Source organism: Glossina fuscipes, unplaced genomic scaffold (genome assembly GCF_014805625.2).
Source record: "Glossina fuscipes isolate IAEA_lab_2018 unplaced genomic scaffold, Yale_Gfus_2 61, whole genome shotgun sequence".
Classification (NCBI taxonomy): Eukaryota; Metazoa; Arthropoda; class Insecta; order Diptera; family Glossinidae; genus Glossina; species Glossina fuscipes.
Genome location: NW_023998433.1, coordinates 2,465,672 through 2,491,622, shown reverse-complemented (window position 1 = coordinate 2,491,622; position 25,951 = coordinate 2,465,672). Strand labels below are relative to the sequence as shown.

The 25,951-nt window shown below is 32.1% G+C and overlaps 1 protein-coding gene across 1 annotated transcript in view; it reads right to left on the bottom strand.

Annotated features, from left to right (window-relative positions):
* Window positions 1-25,951, bottom strand: part of LOC119637780 — a 102,150-nt gene that overhangs the window by 41,466 nt on the left and 34,733 nt on the right. The window contains exons 4-8 of the mRNA XM_038034063.1: window positions 22,821-22,925; window positions 20,018-20,109; window positions 18,239-18,475; window positions 17,004-17,162; window positions 6,155-6,333 (exon numbers count right to left, since the gene is read on the bottom strand). Of these exons, the coding sequence (XP_037889991.1) occupies window positions 6,155-6,333; window positions 17,004-17,162; window positions 18,239-18,475; window positions 20,018-20,109; window positions 22,821-22,925 (772 nt within the window). The remainder of the gene's footprint in view (window positions 1-6,154; window positions 6,334-17,003; window positions 17,163-18,238; window positions 18,476-20,017; window positions 20,110-22,820; window positions 22,926-25,951) is intronic.

The window sequence follows — 25,951 nt, the reverse complement described above, 5'->3', positions numbered from 1 at the left end:
ATTTATACCCCATAATAAATAATTTAAATTTAATGATAAAGAATATTTTAGTAATAATAACAAAGCGGAATCGTGTGATAATGTAGCACTTATTCAGATACATAAAAATGAAATAAAGATTAATTTTACAAAATAAAAAAAAAGTTTCTTTTCCTTTCTGGTTATGTGTATTTGTGTTTCTCTAAATTTCATATTAGATTAAAATCAAATAAGTTAATTATTAATTTAATGCCGAGAGAAGTGAAAATTTTATGACATTGGGGAAGAGGAAAAGTGAATGAGGAGATTACACAGCAATAAACAATAATAATAACAATAATATAAACGTTTGGTTTGTTTGCATCCGTAAATATTTACACGCAACTGCATTCACACACGCACCCGCTCTCGGACAAAATGCCGTCTACAACTGCTTATTAGCATTGTATTTCCGCTCTTCTGCGGAACAGACTGAATATATTAAACGGTAACAAACAATCGAACATCATGCACAAGATTAAACCGAAATGACAATTTAATATGTTTATCGGTAATTTTTGTCACAGTATATGCCGTATATGTTTAATTGTATGTATGCGTATTATGAATGTGCGGCTATTAATGTCAAAAATATAAATTTCAAAACCTATCAGACAACGCACAGAGCAAAGACAATGGCGATGATTTTGGTGTTGATGCCGTTACCAGAAATTTTATTGCTATTAATATAAGAGCGATTAATGAAAATACCATTTCGGTTTAAATGCAGACATATATATATGTATATGTATATATTAGGTAGTTATATGTATTTTCATAGTCTTTTTTACTTGAAAAAGGCTTTTATTGAGAAAAATTGGTACAATGTATATTAATCAAAATATTTTCAGGAGGTAATCGAAAGGCAGCGTGTCTGGTGAGTATGCTGGGTGCAGCAGAACTTCCATCCAAGCCGCAACAGTATATACTTGACAACTTTTTAAACGTGGCGCGGAACGTAGTCATCCAGCAGGATGACTTTGCGTCTGTTAGCCGCCATTGCTGGTCTTTTTTCCAACAATGCAATATTCAATTCGGTTAATTGACGTCGGTAGGCATTTTCAGTAACAGTTTCATTCGGTTTTAGTTACTCGTAATACACTACACGTTACTGATCCTACCGTATGCACACCAAAACTTTATGACGATGAGGATAGTTTTCCTGGACTAAGCCAAGAGTTTTTACGGTTAGGTGTTTCGTAGTAGATCCCCTTTTCATCACCAGTCACAATACGCCACAGCAAACTTTTTTTTATTCGCCCGGCAAGCAATAAAACCGCGATCGATTTTTTTGTCCAACCCGATGTTTGATCGTCCAAGACTTTTTTGTCATTGACATCAAAATCACGATTGAAATATTGGCCGACAATTAGGATATGACGCAGGAGCATCACCATAAGCTTCTACAGGTGTTTAGTGGGCTTCGCCAGCAGTTTTCTTCAAATCAAGCATGAAAAGCAATGAATATCGAAAATGCAATTTTGGGCGTTCCATGATTAACGTCTGTGTACACCGAATATCGCAACAACACTAAATTAAAAACTAAGGTTAAAATCATCGAATTTGATCGTAATGTACACTGGCATTTCCCACTTCTTTATAATTTTTACCTGTAGAACTCGCTTATCAAAATATATATAACCACCTAATATAATGTACATGAAGCATAAAAACTTGTATAGATTCATTTACGTATGCATGTCGGAATTTGCTTATTAAAAGATTTATTGTTTGGCTTCATTAATTTTCTTCTACATTGTTGGATAAAATCCGAATATTTAATTTACAACGTATCGCTATTACGTCCTTTGCAATAAATAAACATAACATATTTATTGTTGAAGTGTGAAACATTTAAAAATATCTACTAAACTGTCTTGAAACCGAAAACTAAAAAAAAAAAAAAAAGAACGTAAACTAAACAAATATACACACTCTTCATTTGACTTGGGATCAATTCAAGATGTTCATTACATTTTTTTTTTTTAATTTTGATTTTACCAAAGCTCTTTTATGGTTTCTGAACACAACTAGAATCTCCGACAGTTTACTGCTTTATCTGTAATAATTTACATTGTTGGCTCTGCATTTGAATGAAATTTCATTTCGGCGGGCGTTTCGAATTTCGATTTATTTGAAGAAGAAGTAATAAAAACTGTAGAAAGTAGGAAAAATTGTGATCGGATAGAAATAAGAAAAAACTAACGAATAATATTTATATATTTGCACATATTGATAAAATATATATATATATATATATATATATATATATATATTATGGAACACATCTTCCGAGATTGTCCAAATCACGGTCGCTTACACAGGATTAGGTTTGTAACAGATTTTCTAAATGAAACATTTTCATCAATTTCCATACACTAACGCCACTGAATAGACGAACAACTGTTGAGCAAAAATAGGTAATTTGTTGAATCCATATTTGTATAAGCCAGAAAAGTGGCTTGTTTCTGTCCAATGGGATATGCATACCGTTTGGAAGTATCCTCTGTATAAGAAGACAAAATAAATAGACTAACAGCTGAACAAGATATGGAAGTCACCAATAATGTGAAACAAGGAGGATATATTGGGTAGGAACTGTACAACAGAATGAGATGCAATGAAGACGGCTATTGCAAGGGGAACTTGTGAGGAAAAAATTTCTTACCATGATGCTGGCGACTTTTCAGCGACGGAGTGTAGAGACAAAAAAGTTGTTATTTTGTTGTCTACTTACATTAGCTCGCAACACGTAAACAACATCTGTCGATGTGATAAGCGACTATAGCAAAAGAATGATATCTCCTATCCAAAAATAATGGAATGAGAGGAATGAACTTAATGGATAGCTACTTGCGTCGCTAGCAGTGTCGCTATAGATGTCAAACGCCGCAAATGGTACCTTCGCCCATTCTTTCGTCTATTGGATACTTTGCGTATACCTATGAAAAAATTAGTAATGGCTCATTACAGGCCAAAAAAACCTAGAGAGTCATCTTATTTTTTGTCGCCTATGGATGTATAACAAGACGCCCATGGTCTAAATTCCTCTATGTAACAGCATCACGTAGTTGTCGTGGAACAAGTGCAATGTTTCTTGATGTTTAAACGCCAAAAATATTTTGTTAATGGATTTTCATATTTTTTAACGTAATGAGAAGTACTCTATTATTGTATGCAGTAAATTTGTAGAATTCAACGAGCGAGTTCGCATGACTATGTAGAAATAGAACAATATTGTTTTTCAAAATTAAAGAAGGTTTGTTTACAGTTTCTGTTTATTGAAAATAAAAATTCTTACATGTAAGGGTTAAATATATAGATAGATTAAGGAGGAAAGAAACGGCCGTTTTAGCACATCTTATACTAACATATATTTTACGAACGTTTTTTATTCCACACATTCTTCGGTAGAGAATTACGTAACATAAAACATTCTTTGTCGGACCTCCGATTATTATATGATCTAGATCACTTTGCCTAATACAATTTCACATCTAGTTTTGTTGTAAAATATCAAAAAATATATATGTTGTTGACTTGTAAGGACCTGTTCTTTATGAGAAACCTTACGCGGCGAGATACACATACCTGCCATCGTAAATTTACATGTCAAATCCCTATTTTCCCTCAACTGTGATCATGAAATATTGAAACTAAGCAGATTTATATAAGAAAAGTGTTCAGAAAATAGCCACGTTTCAAAAAGCTCATCCTATATAAATTTGTCGTATTCATTTAGTATGTGAAACTATTACTCTCACCTCGGTTTGGTCGAGCAAAATTAAAAGTGAAAAAACTTTTCATATAACGACCTTTAAAATGAACAGATTGAATAAAAATAAATGGGCGGGCATCAGACAGACGGACAGGCATTCGGACAATGATTCTCGATCGATTTGTATAATAAAGTCAATATCACTTCCAAGTTGTTTTCACTGTCGTAAACATCGTCAATAGATTAACATATCACAACTTGAGCAGGGCATAAAAACAGTAAAGAGAATTCAGAATATTCATCTTAACAAAAATTTTGAATTTGTATTAATTCAGTCTATTTTTTTTTTTCTGCATTTGTGTCATTGGAGTCCAATTTTTTTCTATCAGTTGCTGCCTTCAACTGTGGGTTGTTAATTAAACAAAAGTTCTCACAAGGCTTTGGCTGTGCCGGAAGTATTTTGAAGTTTTATATAAGTGCATGTGTCAATGTTTAGGTTTCAATTTCAATTTCTGACGCTAGTGAAAACTAAGCAAACATATATACATTTTAGAATTTTTGATCCTTCAACTGGTTAAACACTATTATAAAATCGTTGAAAAATGTTTCGAAGGCATTGAAGGAAAAGTAAACTTTCTGATAAGAAGAGGTAGAACATCACTTTGACTACATTATCTTGCATGCCGGTGAAATACAGAAGCAAGGCTAAATGGTTAAAGAAAATATTTACAGCTAAATTGATTTAATTCATCCTCAGACTTGAACGAACATTTTTTTTATGTGGCTTCATCAATACACCGTATATGTTGCCGTATTCTATCTATTCTATAGCCGATCTCTATCTAGGCGTTACTAACGGAATGATAAATATATTGTATCTGTTTTCTTACGGATATGGGTATAGAATCTATAAAAAGCACAAACATATGTGCAAAATTTGCAGTACTTGAAAGCAGAAAATTTTAAAGCATCGCGAATGCATATCCAATCAGTATTTGAATCAAACTATGTCTCTTGGAAAACAACAGCAATAACAACAACAACAATATTAAAAGCAATAGTAATACTAACGAAAAATGCACATTCACAGATGAACACATTTGCATGCATATATTATATAGCTCTATAAACATAGACACACACTTACACGTCTGCAGTTGATGGAAATGACGTTGGGGTCAGAAAAGATTTCGTAATACTGTTGTTTTCATGCAAAATATAATATATACACTGTATATGTATGTATATTGTACACATATACATCATTTTTAATGCATTTATATAATGTCTGTCATAGTCGTCTATGCGTCTGTTTTATTGCAGTTGCTTGATGCTCATATCAAGGATGCTGCCAATTGAGCTGAATAATCAATCGAGGAATAATTCATATGCTATGCGTGCGATTGTTATTAAATAGTTAGTATTGTATTGTTGTTTTTGCCGTTGTTATTACTGTTTGTTATTACAAGTGTTGTTTTAGTACTCATTGTTATTATAATGCCATTGTTTATAGAAAACAGTTTACGAATTATTTATTTGAAAGATTTTAAAATCTAAAGAATTTATCAGTTATCGCAGTTGAAGTTAGAAAGAGGTACGATAAAACAGCAAGCACACAAATAAAATAAATATGAATAAAACAAACGAACGAATATAGAAGAAAAGATTCTTATAAATATCCCAAGGTATGTGTAAAGAGATTATTCAGAAAGTTTCAATTTTATTCAATTAAAAAATTTAAACTAATTAAATAATTACTTGCTAATTTTAAAGCAGTTTCTTATTCACATTACAGATGTATGTGTTTAAGTATGCTGTGGACATTTGGCTTTGACTTTGACTTAGTTTAAAAAGAAAAGAACCGAATATACCGAAGTATTTCGATTCGTTTTCCCTTCTCTCTTACTAGAGTTTCTTAATAGTAAGTAAAAGTAAGAAAATTAAATTCAGTCGGGACCGCATCTTTCATATCCGCCACCGTTATACTAAAAAAGACATGCTCTATAGTATGGAGTGGGCGCAGCTGATTTTTGAACGGACGGACATACTTAATTCGATTTATAATTTGATCCTAATCAAGAATATATAGACTGTGTGGGGTCTCTGATGCTTCCTTATGGATGTTGCAAACGTTTCGACAAAATGAATATACCGCTCATCCTCCCGTGATGGGTATAAAAAAGAAATTATAAAGACAACAAATTACAAGAAAACCAAAACACAAAGCAAAAATTCATCACTGTTTTCGCTGTGTTGCTTTTTCTCTTCTATAAGTTGTTAATTGAAACCATTAAAATAAAATGATTTTTTCGTTGCTCGCTTAGACACGAGTAGATAGTAAAAAAAATGCAACTTATCTTCCAAAATTTTTCATTTTTTGGTTAATTCCTTAATTTCTTTATTGCTCTTGTCACTCACCTGGATTGGTAGCATTTATATGAAATTCGCATATATTTTTCGATCCTTGCGCGAAATCGTATGAATCGGAATCGGTAAATAATATATCGACATCCAATTCGAAGCCACGATTCGGAATACCTTGTTGTAGGGGCGCCGAAAATGGACTCGAATGAAAAGCCACTAACATCTCGGGACCGCTGCAAGAAAAAATTAAGTCAATAGTTTCTTTTTAAATCACTTTTCCAAACCTACGACATACTGGATGTCATTTATTTATAAAAATCTAGTTCTATAGCTTTCAAAAGTTTCATATATACGCCTTACTTGTAGAGTGATTTTATTTTAAAAACGCTTAAGAATTCTACCTATGTTTTTCTGATGAATTTTATATATAACTGAATAAATTTTACTTGCAGATATGTCTACACTAAATATCCGCAGAACTAAATGTAATCATTATTAGCGAAGAGTATAGAGAAATTTTTTTTCTAAATAAAAGTGCGGACTATCTTTCGAATCAGATGCATAGGAAAATTCGTCAGAACAGACTGAATTTACGAACGAATCAAGTTATTTTCCACTGGGATAGTATGCATTGTCTGGAAAAATAAATAAAGGATCTTGCAAAGTGCAAATTAAGGTCGATTCTTTAATCGACCTTAATTAAATCTATTAAACGTTTCCGCCTTTCTAGCATTTTTTTATCTAATTCCATTTTCCAAATGATTGTTGTATAGGGCACTCAAGGAAAGCAATTCTCAAAGTAGTAGCACGCAAAAAGTTTGCTCGTTCCATTTCTGAAAATTTCGCGCACTAAAAACGGGCCGCGATTTTGTCAATCAATCATTGATGAGATCGATGAAATTATTTCAAGAATCAAGAAAGACTGGCACCGCATTTCATCCAACGACATGGCTGCGGCCCTAAACATTGACCAAGAAAGCAGTTTAGAATTTGCTTCTAATAAGGAAGAAAAAGTTTTTAAATTAATATCTTTCAGCCCTATGTCTCAGTTTTTGAATGTGATTAATCCATTTAGGAGTTTTACTGCAAGGATCGGAGATCACTATGATTGGATCGTGATGATGTAAGGTAAAACGTGTGCTTTAAAACTATTCGAGTTCAAAATATTTTTAACTTAATTGATTTGATGTGCATAATTGTAAAGTTAATATTTATACGGGCTGGCACACATAACGTTTTGTGTATATGTGTATCGCTGGGCTAACTTTTTATACTCATAATCATTTTGTCAAAACGAAGTTTTAGAAAGCTTCTATGTATATATTTTTCATTGCTATTAGATTTTGAATAGATCTGGATGTGTTTTTTCGACTGTCTAGTACATACTACTGAAGATAGAAGATGCGATTCCGCATCAAACTGCGAGTCGCGAATAGGGGAAAAATAAATTTCCTTTCATTTTTTTTTTTTTTTTTTTTTTGGTGAACTTTCCCACCGATGCACAGTTTCAATCATCCATCCAAAATATTACTGCAAGTATGTAAAAATTAAAATATTTTAAAATATTCCTTTGAATGACTCATATTGTGTAGCAGATGTTATATTGTCTACATTACATGGAATGGCTTTTCTGAATAAAAATTCTTATCGGATGTTTTTATATTGGCAGGCGGTGACAGACGCCAACCACATGAACGTAATGTTTTTACGAATATTTTACACTCAATTTTATTACTTTAATCGAGCCTTCACTGTTCCCCCCCTTATTAAGCAAAGTTTTCGTTTTGCATTCCTGCACAAAGGTGTGGAGTCACCTAAAAATCAGTTCGTTTTATATGTCAATACAAGCATGAAGACCAAAAAATTAACACCTTAAACAGGTTTCGACAAAATTTTCTGATTAAATTGTGTATTTCAACTACTGCAAAAGAATTTCATTCGATTTCCAGTGAAGCACAGAACACAAAAAAAGATAAAAAAAAGAAAAGTAAAACAAAATTCCAATATATTTTTTTTTAAATTTTTTTCATAAATAATTCATTGAAATCCTTTGAATAAGATTTTCGCTGGATGTACCGCATTGAAAAAATAGAGCATAGAAATAGTAGTCAACGCACACACCAATCCATATGCGCAATACATAGATAGCCAGCGCGTATACATAAAATGAAAACTTTATTTTCGGTGTGAATTTGAAAATGTAGTAAAATAAGAAATGGAAGAGAAATAAAAAAAAAAAAAAGAAAAAAAAAAATAAAATAAAACTTCGAGGCAGTTATACAATCACACACACATGTAAAAAAACACATCGCAAGTGAATATAAACATATTTCACATGTATATAGTTTGTTCGTTTGCTTTTACATGTGCATTTAGAATAACTTGAAAACCAAAAAGTTTACAGCGAATGTGTGGAACACATTTAGTTACAACAACAATGACAAGCAAAATATAAATAAATAAATGAAAAAAAAAAAAAAAGAAGAAAACCCATGCTTCGTCAAACTCTCTTCCACCGCGCTTTCCATTTCCCTACATTTGTTTTTCGTTATCATTTCCACTTTTTCCGTTAACAGTTAACAGGTGAAACGAACACAATCACGAATAAAACAAAACAAAAAAATCGTAATGTAAGTGCAACTTTTGGTTGCCCGAAAACACAATAACAACACCAAAATAAAAAAAAATCGCCAACTAAGACTTAAGCAAACACTTAGCAGGATTTTATTGTGTGCCGTTGTTGTACTATATTGTTGCAATTGCTCTTGCTCCAATCTATTGTTGTTATTGCATTCGCCATATAACACAAAACTTTACGGCTTTATTTACGTTACTGGTTGCATTGAGTGCGAATACCCAGCTTCCTGGATCTCAATACACGCGCGCACTATATATCGCATATCTTTGCTGTACATAAGTCGGAATCTACGTATGAACTATGCATATGTGCTATTTTTATATATTTATATATATATATATATATGTATGTGTGAAATGAAATCGAACGGCGTTTTGTTTAAAGTTCGCATTGCAACACATAAAGTTACTCTAGAATGGATCAACTTTGTTGCCGAAGAGCAGCAATATAGTAATTAATTCACCGCATTTATTATTTTCAAAATTTCTTATATAGCATATACAGGGAGTGTGACCAGCCTAGCGTTACATATTTGTGTCAGTTAAAAAAAAACTGAGCATCCTTGGGCTGTGATGGATGCTTTCCTCAGTAGATCGTGGCGAAACACGCGTTAAGCCAAGCCAGTGACTGCTTTCACGTCATTTCTTTTGTTCGTGTTGTCAAAATTCGATGTAACATTGTAAAATCGTATTGTCTCCTTACAAGAAAACATATTCACAATTACATACATCTCCTTAAAGATTTTAAACAAACGAATAAGAATATCTCGTATATTATATTTAAATGCAAATATTTTCTCATAATTAGGTGAAATTACACAACACAAATCTATATATCTTTGCCATTGCACGTTATCTTTCATCTTTATCCGTCATCTCTCAAATGAATGTGTAAACCTTGAGTAGTGTATTATTGATTGTGGGTGTATTAGTCACTTAATCGAAATCGTTTTTACACTCATCTCTTACACCATCCTCGCGAAAGGATCCTTCCAGGCATTGTGCCTTCTGTGTTCTAGTTTTTTGTAATTTTTGGTAGGCGTGCTTATAGATTGACTTTACACATTTTGCGTTTTTTTGTCTTCTTCATTTTCACAAGAACTTTTAGACCGTCCCAGTGATGAAGAATTTTTATGTGCTAAGTGATCTCGTTAGCGCGTATTTTTGATGGACCCATTTTACACATTATTACGGAAAATTCGCCGTTCACGATAGCTTCCACAGCTTTTCAGATGTTATGAAAACACATACCCCTTTATTCGTTCAATTCATTATAACGTGGTCTATAATTTGCAGCTAACTAATGCTAACGAATATTTCTTAAATTGCTTAATATTCACTGCAAGCGCATGGTATTCAAGATTCGCCCTAAGACGTAAATGGAACTTTGTTTTCCGTAAAGGTACTTAAAAACGCTTTAGCTCAAGTAACATCAAAGAAAAAAAACAAAATAAAATAAAACTACAATAACTACAACAAAATGGAATTGGAAAAAAAAGAGAAAAGGGGGGGTGGGGGGGGGGGAGAAAGAAAAAAACCCCAATTCCATTGTTTGATGTCAACGTCAAAACGCAATATGTTCTTAACTGTAACCTAACGCTTTCGTAGATATTTGTAGGTGTGGTTTAGGTTGATGTGTTGGTATTGCTATTACGCTGTATAGTTGTGCGCGGCAAGTTAGAACAATAGATTCATTTGTTTGAAATTTTAACCAGACGTAATCGTTGAACCCGTATACAAACATTAACACGAAACACAGGGCCATACTCGCGCATATACACAAACTTATATGTATATGTATGTAGGTTTTGCTGTTACGAGTTGCACTATAGTGTTTCCGTTCAAATAAACCATTAAATGCTTGGAATGCGTGTAAATGATTTATCGAAAAGAATTTAAGAGAAGAAAAAAAAAAATTCTTAAAATTGCTTAACGTATTATTAAACAAGACATTAAGATGAAACAAAATGCGAATCTAAATATTTTTGATATATTAATTAAAAATATGTCAAAAATGTCTTCTCGTTCCTTAGCTGATTCAACTTCTGTTTACGCAAACTATTTGCAGGATATCAATAATTTTCAATACATTCTCAATCAATAATCAATATATTTTGGATTTCGGATCAATATATGCCCTAGATTAGAATATTGAAGCTAATTCAGTTTTTTTTCAATTATAGGTTAGAATAAGTAGAAGAAACTTATTTTAAAACTTTTTCTCTGACTTTGCAGTGAAACTCTTCGCTTTTTGCAACTTTGAACATGCTACAACGTAAAGAAATCGAAAGTCAAAACTTTAAATGTTACTTAAGTGAATGAGAATCTCAAATGGGCCATAAATATATTTGTAAGTGCCGCAACTGACAAGCACTACACAATTACCATAAGGCGGCAGTTAAAACTATGAATTAATTTTAAGTCCAGAGTTTCGATCTTGTTCATAACATTAGAAAGTGAAGATGTATTCGTTCATAATGGATCTTTCTATTCCTGCAGTCATTGCTATTTTTGCGATGCACAACAATATCAATTATCAATAAGAGTTTGTTCTTTATATGTTTGATATCAACATCCAGATTCGGCCACCGCAGTTCGCGAAGTGATAACATGAACTGCTATATTTTATGCCCAAAACTTTACTTACACGCATAAAAATTGTGAAGCTTTATAAAATTTTGGGCGCCTTACGAAATATATGAACCAACTTCTTGCTCACTTGGTAGTAAATTAACCCTTTTGGTAATCACGAGCGTGTTCGTACACGTGTCATGCTCTTTTTGTAATAAAGTTTTAATTGATCCTAATTATGATTTACTATAAGACTTAAAACAATGTTTTGTGTGGATTTTTTAGGGATTAAAAGTTTTCATTTTTTTTTTGCTTAAAATGTGCACAATCGCGAAGGGATCTGAATCGTTCCTAGGCTTGGCTTATAGCCGTCAATCAATATATACAATTGTACATACGTATCAAATACAGAAAAACTTGACTTTCAAATCAGCTAACTTTGGCAACGCTAAGTCTTAAGCAGGCAGTTCATAGGTCGTTAAAAAACATTGTGAAGTTTTCTAATTTAGTCAAATTTAATTGCGTTTTGAAAACGAGCTTACATTCTGAAACATTCGCTTCGATAAAAGCGATAATGTATCGTAGGCTTATATAAAAAATGCAACAGTCAGATAGCCTGCAAGTTTTCGCCGCTGCAATTAGTATATGGAATATACGTTGCGCTTTAGTCGGCCACTTGTTGATAAACTGAAAGAAATTTTCAAAAAATTAGGGAAAATCGAAGGAAGAACGATTTGAACAGATAGGCAATTGTTTAGGGATCGACCATCATGAGCTGTTCCGATCCAGCCAAATGATTCACTCGACTTTCTATGTCGATTGGTAACGTAATTAGGGCGAACGATTGAGATGAACCCCCAAGTATTGATCAATAAGGAAGGCATAATTTTTCAATGCCAAAATAGTATTGCTCACAATGACATGGTTTCGTTTAAACGGAGGAAAAAGGTTATACACGATTCACCCTTAAATACCCGGCACCATTGAACGCAGTTATATAACAAGTTTTCATAATAAGGTCTTACGCGAGAATTGGTTATCAAAATATCTCAAAAATAGCAGCCTATACGTTAATTAAAAAGAATATGAGACGGGTAATTGGGCAGAGTAGCTTAAAATCACTTTCTGAATCGATCGGTATAAAAAAGGTGGGACTATCTCTGGTCATTGCATGCATAACGCGCAATATCTTTGCACCACAAGTGGTTTTGGATATAAAAATCGTAGTTAAAATGAAAAAAAAAAGAGAAAAAATCGCTTGACTTTTACGAAGTTTTCATTTTACTGCACTTAATGTATCAAGTGTACGCTATTTATCTTAACGACCACTGCAACAGCGGCGTTCAGATGAACGTATAAAAGCATAGATAAGCAAATTAAAAGCTTCAAATGAATTCAGAATATTGCGTTGATTGAACGCTTTATACATGCATCAAAACAGTAAATAAATAATCGAGTATTGTTTGGTTTCGCGTTTCTATTGAAGAGGGAAAGTAATAAAATTCAACGAAATCGAATTTACGATAATAAAAATGACAAGAATAATTTGAAAATCTTTTAATCCTGAAATGAAACCTCAAAAGGCAAAATCCAATATCATTTTCTTTAATTAACTAAATTACTTCAAATCTCATTAAAATCTTCTTGGTGTTGTACGGTAGTAATACGAATTTGTTTTCTCTTTTCTTTTGCATCGAGCGAAAAACTGAGTGAATTTCAAATTTTATGAATCGTTGTTATGTGTTGCTTGGCGTACGGTTTGTTGTTTCTTCTTTCTGGATTCTTTGTTTCTTCATTTTTAATTAATATCAAAAACCAAAAAAAAAAAAAAAAAATATACAAGAAATATATCAAAACTTTTCTTAAAACTAACTTTAAGCTAGTTTACAGTAGACAGAAGAGCCGGAAAATGTATAAAATATAATCTAAAAGATCGGCAGCAGTAACAGCCTACAGTATAAAAGTCCAGAATTAATCTCAATTCACTTTGTGTTGTACTTAATTGAATTTCAATTTATGAATGCTAAGAAATGAAAGGAAACAAAAACACGGCGAGGACCCAAAGTAGAGGAATACAACAAAACAAGGAAAGTCATTTTTCGAGGCAAACTGCCAGAATATGTTTAATGCTTTCTCCTAAAGTAGAAATGCAATAAGAACAATGAACAAAACGTATTTACATTTTTAATTTTCAAAAGTAGAACATATTTTTCATAGTTTTCACATAAGAACTTTCAGCATGAGTTGCGTTTTCTTCGTTTCGTTATTGTGCGGTTAAAATAAGCCGGAAAAGCGTAGTTATTAATTATACATTACTATACGGAATATACACGTACACGAATGTCTTCATTCTACGCACAGTATTTGAAAGAAGAGAGCCCAGACATCAGGCATCAGAAACATTATGAGGTCTATAAATAGAAGAATATCTATCTGACGTATTAAGTTTCATAAACTTCGCCAGAAAATATTAACGATTTGACGAAAATTGTATCCCAACGAAAAAATGCAATTAACTCGTCGAAATTTTCCTGCGACGATTTATTAGCAGTGACACAGAAGCATAACCCCTTGCCATTTTGAAAGGCTACTATAACGAGTTATATTGTGGGAAGGTAGTCTAAAATCACTTGTTCATCTAAAAAACATTAATATATTGCAAGAACAAAATGATGAAAGACTGACATTTTAAGGCAACCTTAGGCATTAGTTCAATCAGCATATATAAAATATTTTATGCTAATTGAATGAAAAAGAATTCTCGATGGGTTCCACTGGGTTCCATTTTACGAAATCTAAAAAAAATTCTCGTTTCGAATTCTGGTTGTTGCAAACGAATGATTGAGAAATACAGTAGTGGTGCCTCAATCGGTATATATGACGAATCATGGATCCACTTGTATGGGCCGGAAAGTGAACAAAAGTCGATTTTATGAGTGTTTGAAGATGATCAAATCCATAATAAGTTGCTCGCACTCGATGCTCATCGAAGCAAATGGTTGCATGTGTTTTCGCAAAATATGATCATGCAGCAACAGCGTCTTTCGACAAACATAGAGCCATCAATTCCGAATAGTACACAACCGTTTTTGTGCGGATAACGTTTGCTGCAATAATATAAACAAGCAAACGTGAGCTCTTACGCACCTCCTCTAACAACCCTCTATTTAAAGTTTCAGAAAATTGAATTAATGAGTCAGTCGCCTCATTGCCCAGATATGGCGTCTAACGACTGTTTTTTTATTTCCGAACCCCAAGAATGAATTGCTTGGAGTAGTTTTTTCTATTGACGCATGAAAGTACCATATTTTGAAGGCGTCTCAAGCGAAATGAGAAATTTTCACGGCTTAAATATGAGAGAAATGAAGTCATCAAAAATGAAAAAAAAAAAAAAATTAGGATAAACAAAGTTTTGACTCATTATCAATGGCAAGCATTGATTTGCAATTTTGTTTGACTATTTCTCAGAGTCAAGTCGGCCACAGTCAACCAATATCTCTTCAGTTTGCTGAAAGTGAAATTTATATGCTTTCGTTTACAATAACCCTAATCTAATCTCTTCATTTTGTGGGAAAGTTATCTAAAAAATTTTAATTGAAGGTCTTACAGTTACTTTCGCTTTTGGTTATCTTCTTCTTTTACTTAGGACGAATAATTTCCAACAAAACTTTGAAAAAATTCTGAATGCTAATAATTAGTTAAAAATATATGTAAATGACTGCGTTGACCCTTAAGCCACTCTGTTAGGTAACATATTAAATATTTGGAATTGTTGTAAAGCATGGAAACAAGCAGCAGTTAAGAAGTCAGCAAAGTCACATGAACTGATTTACCCATGCCATTCTGCTCCGGGTTTTAAAGCTAAAAACGAATGCAAGTTAAATTTGTTAAGTTTCTGTTCGCCTCTAAATTAAGCCCAAAATCAGACAAATGAGTTAAAGAAAGTTAGCTAATCAATCATAACCAAACGCCTGCTTACCTTTCTACTGCTTACGTTATAATATATATCATGTTAATAAAAATGTTCTTCATGTATTTTATGTTAAATATTTTCCATTTGATTCTGTTATGCTCTCTTCATTTAAGAGTTATTTGTGAACCAATTATTCTTCAAGAAATGCCTGTATATAAGCGCTAGAATTCTAAGAGGCCTTGCCTATGATAGTATTTTGATGGATAACAATATCATCACATTTGTTATTCTATTATTACGCTTACACAATTTGTTGGGTAAAAATGTTCCCCTTTCAATTCACAGACACATATAATTTTTTATATAGTTATTTTATACACCTTTCGCTATTCCTGGAGCTCTATTTATTTTATTGCAGTTATAATGAAGAATAGCGCAAGGAATTAACTTTTGCGTATATGAGAAATAAAATCTGCTTTTTATGTCAGAAGCTTCTTTTCTTATTCGATGCTAGTTCGCCTCTTCTTCTTTTATATTTTACATAATGCTGATCTGGTAATCGTAATTCTTATCAGATAAATGTATTTGACAATATAAATCAGTATTGTACTGCACTTTGTTTCGAAGTGGTGTGAAAATGAAAAATACGTAAAATAAGAAGAAGAGATATTAATAAAATATCAAAAACCGCGGGATTCCCAAACGAAAAATGTAATGGAATGCTTGATTGAACAAGCCGAGGATTAGGTATGATTTTGCGTGGTCATCTAATCTTAGTCACAGCCGATTAAGGAGGTCATTCAATCGATAAATGAATAGATGAGATGACTGCCTTATAAAAAACTATCTTCTTCGTGTTAAAGTAAAATCTAAATTTTTATATTCGATTAAAAATTTCCTTTTCATTTATACGACGCAAGCGTCATAACCTTCCTTAGCGATTTTGCGCATTTAGATTACTTTGAAATTGAAGAAAGAGGCATTCTGCGGCATATTAATGCAATTTTGAATCTTTGAGACAAATTCACATCGAAAGTAACCGGAGGGTGCAGCACTGTGCAAATGTTGCACATGTTGTAGCAATCTTGTCAACAAATTACTCGTACCTAATTCTGACATTAGAATATCATGTTCAATTTCTAGATGCTTATGGTCTTGATTTGAAAAATTTAGTCTGAGCTATGTAAGGAGAGAAATTGAAAAAGTGAAATTATAAAATTTTTTCAATACGTTGTCAAATTTGCAAAATTCCTTCACCTTCCCGGTACCTCTAAGCTTTTATGCCCTTTAAAAAGCATTGAATAATTATAAACCAGACGCGCTTTAATCACATTAACTAAAATTGAATTAGTTGCGAAAAGCATAAGCTAAACGAAGAATTTTTTTTAACAACATAGCAGCGCCAGAAGGATTTCATTTTCAGCGGAATATGGTTTCCCACACTGCATAAACATTTAAAACACATTTCGATATAATCGCTATGTTTGGTTATAGCAACTTATTACTTGGCTTCAATATGCATGCTTAAAGAGGTTACAGGTAAATGGAAGCATGACGCTTAAAAAAAAATTGAAATACAAGTTAAATAAATAACATAGCTGTTTAGCGAGGTGCTGCTGGTGGTTTATTGTTGTTGCTGCTGCATGCCTTAATAAGCACGTAGTATGCCTGGTGTTAAAGCTTTTACTTTTGCATTTCATGCTGATTTTGTTTTTTTTTTTTTTTCTTTTATTTTTTTGGGTTTTTTTTTCATTAATTTCGTTTAATTTAAAGATTACTTACCGCGATACCACACGTGGTAGCCAATCACCGCCACAGTATTTTGCCAATACTGGATCATTTGTTGAACTACCATCATAGAATATTAAATGATCACGTTCACCAGTGCAATCGGACCAAGCACGTATTGAACGTGAGGTTTTATTAAAACTAGCAATCGACCTGTTAAAGAAAAAAATAATAACAATTAGTTGAAGCCAGAAAAAAAAAAAAAAACTAAATCATTATAAGCAGCTTGGAGCAAAATTTTCGATACCGGTTATCATCATCTATATATTAATCTTTTATAAATTGCAAAAGACACACTCCACTTCTCCCTATATTAAACTTTTCTTTGCTTGAAAATGATTCGCGAGCCCTCTCTTAAGATGTTCGAATGGGAAAGGAGAAGTTGCTCTGACAGAATCTCGCAATACCAAACGATATAAGATTTTTCGTAAGTGGTCTACCACTGTAAAATTAAAATATCGTTAGATTTACTTTTCGATTTCTGGCATGATTGCACCAACTTAACTCCACACGATTCGCCGTTCGTCATTTTGGTAGGTTTAAGGACTGGATTATATTTTTTCATCTCAAAATGATCAAAGAGGTCACGGCATTAACGGCATGAATGTTCGTTTTTGTAATTTATTTTGACATGTACGACAATGAATGGCCATCGTTAGATCAGATTGGAACAAAGCTGCCCTTCATCCTAGCTATTATCAGATGATTCATCTTTCTATCGTTTCTTTTTCGATGAGGCAACTTATTTGAAATGTTTTCTTAGTAGGGGGTTGAGTTTTCAATTTCCCAAAAATATCAATTAAAATTCGTTGCCAGTCTTTAATTTTTGATTTTTTTTACCTGCACTAGTTATTCTTTATCTTTCAGTTATAGACAATTGTATATCAAACCGTTCAAATCAGGCCATATATCTTGACTTGAGGAAATTTTGAGATTTCCATATAGCATATAAAGATGGTTGCATGAAAAAAATCTATACCGAAATGTCAGAGCTTATCGTTTACAATTTGGCATAATTCTATTGTGATTGTCAAGAAGCAAATGAAAATGAAACGTGAAATGAAATTGTAAGTGTAAAGTGGAGTAATTAATTCAGAAAAAGTCTCTAGTGGACGCACATGATAGTCACTTGTTACAGAAATTTATGCTATATCATATTAATATTGAGTACTGCTAGATGTGCCCTTCCCTAAACGTAAACGCTTACAATTAAATTATGTTTTTAATACCTCTTAACTAATGCTTTATGTTGATTTTCTTGGCTCACAGCTATCATGGCATGTTTACTGGTAGGAACTTCTTTCTGTCGTATCGTCCAATAACAGGTTACATTTCTGGGATACATTCCTGGATAATTTGGACTTTGTAAACGGCATTTGTTGCGATAGCATTCATCAAATTGCCGCGTACAGTAAGTACCGGGCGTTACTCGTCCCAATTCAAGTGGCTTGTCCGGTAGGCCATACCTGAAAGCAGTCGAACACTATTGCTTTAATAAATTTTTTTTGTCGACTAAGTGGATACAATTTTGCTTAGAAAAATGAATTGATTGCTTACTTGCATTACAACAATAAAAAAAAGAATTTATTTCTATTGACCATTATATAAACATGAATGTATCAGTTATAAAGTAATTCAAGAAAAATAACAATTTGTTTTCTTCTTTTTTTTTTTTTTTTCTTTCTTGTGAAAAAACAAGTTTAGAAAAATTACAAATCTCTATAACATAACAAAAACAACCGAAAAGATACAAAAACAAAAGGCGAAAGAACAGAAATCAATTTTTTCTTCTCTCGGATAAATGATTGAAATACATTTCCTCATCTACGAGCTATCGTTTGAGTAAATGGAGAGCCCTTAGATTAAAGTATTTGAAAATTGTACACAATGGTAAATGTGCTTAAGCTTTCAAAATTTAATACTTGCCCATGCAAACAATTGCAATCTTGCAAAACAAATTCAAAAGACAAACAATCAGATATGAGAGAATTACAATTGTCATTTACTAGATTGATGTACGATGCTTTGATAGTAAAAAAAAAAAAAAAAAAGAAGGAAGTAGTGCAAAAAGTTCTTTACAAAAAGTGTCAACATACAAGCTTGTCACACAAATACACTTACACGTTTATATATGTATACATATCTATACAACTACAGATATTGTTACGTATACACATATGCAAACATAAGTATTTGTTTGTTTTCTTTTTTTTTTTTTTTTTAATGTCTATGCATTTATATCTAAAACATTTATAAAAAAAAAGGGTAAAAAAATGACTTAAGAGAATGGAAATGAATGTATCTCAAAGATCCAACATTACATCGGTTAAAAGCATATGCTCAAATGCGTGCAAATGCGAGCAAATATGCGCAAAATATTTTTATAAGTTAAGATAATAAACTAAACAATTTGGTTATGTGTATGCGTGCCAATACTTGTGTGTACATATATTTCATGTGTGAATTAGTTACACATGACTGACTACTATTCTAGATGTTGTTGTTGTTACATTATTTTTTTCTATTCTCCTTTGCAAGCTTGCTTGCGTGCTTGCCTGCCTATGTGCCTGCCTGCCTGCCTGCCTGCTTGCTTGCTCACTTGCTTGTTTTGGTAACAATGTCGGCATGTAACTCTGGCTTTTATACTCTGGGAGTTAGTTTATCTATGAATTTTATTATGTGCCAAACAAATATAACATTTAACAACACAAATACGTACAATGTATACACATTCAGTTTATTGTTATTATTATCGTAGTGCATATATATGTTATTACTTTTGCCACCTCAGCTAACGACAACAATCAATTTTATAATTTAGAAGAGTAGCAGTAAAATAAACGAATGTAAAATAAAATAAAATAAAAATTAAGCAAAAAAAAAAAAAAAAAAAAAAAAACAAGAATACATAAAAATAATAATAACATATACAAAAAAGAATGTATTTATATATGTGTGTTTGCAATACCATATATAAACTTTATCAATTGTCTGCTTGCTCTACTTACCTGACAACAGCATCCGACTGACTTATAAATTTATATCTTATACTGAATTCAAATGGTTTTTCCTCTTGCAGGTTTCTCGGTGGATGAAATACCTGTAAAATGTAATTACAACAAATTCAATAATAATCAACATATATGCATCTAAATATTTGTATATATATATATAAGAAAAAGATTATGTAAAACAAAACGTTTAAATATCAAGTATTTTCTTCTTGTCTTTGTATCGCTTTCCTTCTCTTTCTTTGCTTGTCCAGCTCTTTATCTCCTTCCGCCTTTTGTTTTCAAGATAACAGTTAAAAAATGAATACTTGGTTATTTTACAATGCGATGCATAAGTGATTTGCAGTAAAGTAATTTAAACTTTTCTTTTCAATTTTTCCCATAAATTTCATTTATTTTCTTCGTCTCTTATTCCTTAAACAATAGGTAATAAATGTGGCAGAAAATGTTAAGATAACATTTTCAAAATATGAATATTTAACAACAAGTAAGGCAGCTACATCTGTACACACTTCAAGGCGAATATTGGATAGCTAACGCTGCGAGCAACTTTTCGGTTTTTCAATAAATTCATTGCTCACCGAAAGTGATTAACAACAACTCGATATCTCTACAATCTATGTGGTGCGTTGGACCTTCCTGTTTAAAACAACAAGTGAAAGATATGAAATTTTGATTTTCGCAGCGTAGTCCCTAAAACGATATGTGATCCGCTCCTTCCTGTAGAGAGCTGTTTTCTCATACTTTTTTATTAATTTTTTTTTTTTTTTGATCCAAAACTCTTTAGAAAGTCTTTCTATAGGCGAAAACTTGAAACATTCTCCTAAAAACTTTCAATGGATTTTCTTTTCAAGACAATTGAAAGGGCCCACATGGATAGTTTGCAAACGTTATTTTATAATTGATCGGCAGATTATAAAAACATGAACGAATATTACAACACAATGAAAAAACTAGAGTCTTGACAAACCTTATTTTTAGCGATAATCACAGATCAAAACATAAGATGAAGGTCATAAGATGAAAGTTGTGAGCATACTTTCAAAATTCTAGGTTTTGGATCTTTTTATAATTTTTCAAAATTCTAACAAATAATAGACACATACATGGACGAATCAAAGTCCGTCACTAATCAAGGGTTAATATATGTTATAAGACTTTTAATTGGAATGAATATACGTTTTGAAATGTGAATCGCATCATTAAGGGCTTTTTGCATAAAAGTGTCGGTTCAGCTTTAATTTAAAGATAATAGACTGAGGATAGGCCTTATTGTGAACACTTTTAGGACCGTAGAAACGTTCTCAATAGCTATATGTTCTAGTCATGATATTGTAAAGTGAAAGATTCTTTTGTGATTTTGCGTTTTTATCCAACTCCTTTTGCAATGAAATTCGTACCACTGCCTTTTGATTTGCGGGATAGTATAAAAATTATTTACAAAAACTTATATTTGCAACGCTTTCTCGTCTTGTCCTTTCAAATATTTCAATTCAACTATCTTGACTCGACTGACCCACTGCCCACTGCAAATACTTTGCTTAAATACCAAATGTGCAATATTTGCTTATATAATGAAGAATGGCACGCTTTTGGAGTTTGATGTCTTCAAAAATTGGCTAATTTTTATGAAAACTTGAAGTACTAAATATGGGTTTTTCGCAACAATATGTATATTGTGGAGGCTTTTTCTTGAAGATCTTCAACTAAACGATAAATGGATGGAATAATTCTATCCGAAATATTACAATAACTGATAAAGAGTTTTCATATATTTTTGCAGTGGTAGCTTGTTGCTACCTCTCTCTAGTATTTCCATAATGAGCTTATTATTTTGCTACCCATCACTGAAGGATGAGTTTACAAAGTATATATATTCCTGATCGGCATCAAATTCTAAATCAATTCAAGCTTGTCCGTCTGTCCGTCTATGCAAAGTCTGTTATAAATATCCTCCTGGGCGCAAAATGAGAGCTACCGACTTGTAATTTGGCACAAACACTGGAAGTTCTTGCACGCAGTTCGGTATTGAAAATGGACCAAATCGGTCGAAGAAAGCGTCCACAGCATCACGTGAACTGAGAACACTTCTGTTCTTCAAAAGTAATGAAAAATTGGTTTTTTGCTTATTACTCATGAATTATAGCAAATAAATATACACATATTTGAACGCATATTCTATGTAGAATCTGTGCGCAAAAATGGAAAAAATTGACTACGCTTACCCATTATTATAGTGTATCAAAACTTAATTTTTTTTCAATACCTTTATAACGCGTAGAAACAAGCTTCAAAAACCCCGCAAAGTATATAAATACTTGGCCAGTTTCAAATTTGTAACGCAGCTACACATATCCGTCTCTTCGTCTGTCCATTTAGTTATTTGCGTAGCTGTGCGACATTTTGGGGAAACGTTCCCCCGTCAGTGATAATGAAGAATTGCAAAAGAATTTGGAAGTGACCCAAACTTGTCAAGTGACACGTACACAGCGCCCACATGCCTATCCAGACAAAAACTTTTATTTTGAAAGTAACAAAAATTAGCTGCATCCACCTTATATTATAAAGCATGAAAATTTTGTTTTTTTTACTTCTTTTGTCTATTTTAGGATAGGTGACGGGTATAAAAGATATAATTTTCTTACTTGTTTTTTTTTTTTTTTTTTTTGCAATGGTTTACCATAAGCACAACACATCAGTGTCATCGGTCATTTATATATCAAAATGATAAAAATTTTTTTTTTTTTTACATAATTACAATCGAAGAGAGAAAGAGATGATATAGATAGTAAAAATTTACCTTAACTGAAGCTGTCACCGTTGATGTTTCACTAAAATACAATTGCGGTCCAGTGGCTTTGCCACACCATGAGCCGCCAGTGAATGGACGTCCCAGTTCGCTAAGCTTTAAATGAAATGAATTGAAATTAAATTAAATAAGCGTCAAATGCATGCCATGCGTATGAATATATACAAATAAATGTTCAAAAAGGACGAGAATGCTGTACTGTGTCACATATGATAAAATGTATCACCGCAAATGATGAATAATTGAAGTAACTCCAAGAAGCAAAAAGTTTTAAACTCGCTACAATTTATAAATTAACACAAAAATTTAACCGAGACTTTCGTTAGAACTATACAATGCCTTTTCGCAAGATTGCTCCGAAGCATATCAGTTAAGGTTCAATTTTAACAAGAAAATTAGGAATCTTTTGTGTGTTTTCAACTTAGGCGTTGTGTGCGCAATAATCAACTCCCACAAAACTTCATTTCCTTATTTCGTTTTAAATATGGGTTTTGCATACTTTTGTTTCTTGCAGCACTTTGCATAAAATCACGTAAAGTTTAAAGATAGCTGCAACAGGTTAAGACTTGCATAATCCTAGTCATTATGAGGTTGCTTACCTATATTAATCTGACCGCACATAAGCTTCCTGAAGCCTTGGCAAAAACATTGACAAGCAAACGTCGCTGAATGCCGTTGCCGTCATCTCAGTGTACTGACCACAAAGTGTTATGAAATATTGTTAGTGTAAATTTATGAGGAAATTCAGTTTATAAAATCCGGGAAAAATTCAAACCTAGCAATTATGTGAAATGTTGAACATAATACGTAACCATCACGGCCTTTTTTCAGTTCAATATGCAGCAGTAATTTTACAGTATTATCCCTAACAGATTTACATAATATGGCTGAAAATCATTTTTTTAAATTCTTAACTGAATTCTCAGGGTCAAATTAATATAATCGGGATGAGATAAGCATAAATGAGCACAACAATATTCCTATATTTGTAGGGGAAAGGACACTGAGAATTCAGATTTTGTTTCAAGGGATTACAATAGTCTTTTGCGAGAGAGTCCGGAATGATATGAGCGACAGTTTCTTTTCCGATTTTCGATTTCCTTTTCGTGAAGAAATAGCAATTTACGATGAGGAGAGCATGAGCAAAACAAGCAAACCCACTATAATCGAGCAAAGCCGAATAGCTTAGACCACTTGACTTAATACAAGTCCGCTTTTATATTTGTGATCAAATACCAAATATTATACGTTGTGTCTATATAAATCATACCGATCTGCCGTGGTTCAAATTTAGCAAAATTAATTTCCCATTACTTTTTACTTGCTAAAAATTAAAGTTTGTTGTTATTGAAATGCTTACTTTTCACGAGTACCCTTATAGGTGTGTGGTACAAAAAATAGACGTACGTGATCCAAATTTTATAAAATTGATTTCTATGTCAAATTACCGTTATGAACCATTTCCTATTGTGAAATATTGAAAATTAGGCGCTTTTTCTATATAAAGGTTAGCGCTTTGTAAGAACGTTTGGAGAGGCAAGGGCTCGAAGCATCAATTCAAATTCAAATTTTTCACATCAATGCAGATAGCTGAAGTGCTGTTACCCAACGATTTTTGTGGAGAAATTTTGAAGATTACAAACCTTTTTCACATGTCGCAAAATAAAGCGTTATATCGGGAGTGATCTTCAGACTTTGGCTTTTATGTCGAATAATGAATTTACGCTTGCTAAATTATTTCAAATGTTTGCCTTCAGGACGATTTTAGAGTCAAATGTTAGCAAAGATCCAAATCACAATTTTTATATTCATCATAGTTGACATATAAATAAATAAATGAGTAAAGTGTACGTTAGCAATTTTTCTGAGTAATTTATTATTTACAAGTTGCTGCGGTTAAAAAAAAAAACGAAAACGAAAAACCATAAAAAACAGCAGTAAAGAACCGCCCGCACACATACATTACGTAAATACATATATATCCGTATAACAATGTGGTTGGACTGCTGTTATAAAGCAAGTCTACGTAGAGAATATGTATATAGGGTAACGGAATCTCAAGTGTGGTGATAAAGTAGGACTTTTTTTTTTATTTATTAATCATGTAAATGTGTTGGTATATGTTATGCTCAGCTGTGTATATACCTAGTTATATATGCATGCATATGCATGCAAATTATTAACATTCATATCATCAGCATTACGGTCAATATTGTCAGTGTCATGCATTGAGGTTATTTCAACAGTTTTATCATATTTTTTGCTTTTGCTTTTTTTAATTTAAATAAATATTTAATTACTAGCGTGTGATATATATTTATATATATATATATATATATATATATATATATATATAGAGGGGGAGAAATAGGAAAACGTAAACGTATAAAAATTATTCATAAATATTTCATTTATTTTTAATTTCATTTGAAACTCTTCATTTTTCTAAAATAAATAGAAAAAAAATTTGAAAAAATTGCTTCTACTTTTTTTCTTCTCTTCTATTTATTTGTTCAGAGAAAAATTAATATTTTAATGACTCTTTGTGAACACGAAAGTAAAAATGAAAATCATATTTTAAAAATCATTTTTTGTAATTTTTAACAAATTTGTTTTTTTACTTAGAGTGTAACAAAAACAATAATAATAATAATAATATGAACGAGAAGAGTAGTTATGGCGGAATATGAACTAAACATGTTTATATGTGAATGCAGTTTAGCAAACAAATGCTTATATGAGTGAACATGTATATATGTGCTTGAATGTGCGCGCAAGTTGACTTGTGAATTTTTGCATTTGTATACAATTTTCAGTTATCGTTATATGTCTCAATTTATGTGCATATATATACATTTAAACAATAGACTAAATATACATATATTTATATATAAGTATCTCAATATCCTGTTAATTTCTCCACAATACAACAATAATTATAAAGTCAAGTTTATCTTTGCAATTTTGCTAATCATGTATGTACAGGCGCGAATAAAATGTGCATGAATTCTGCCGTGAAGTACTGCAATTGGCAACACCTGCAAATTCATTTCAAAAATCAATATCAATTTTCAGCAAAACTCCGGTCATAATAAGTTAACTATTGGCTCTGTGATGGAGTA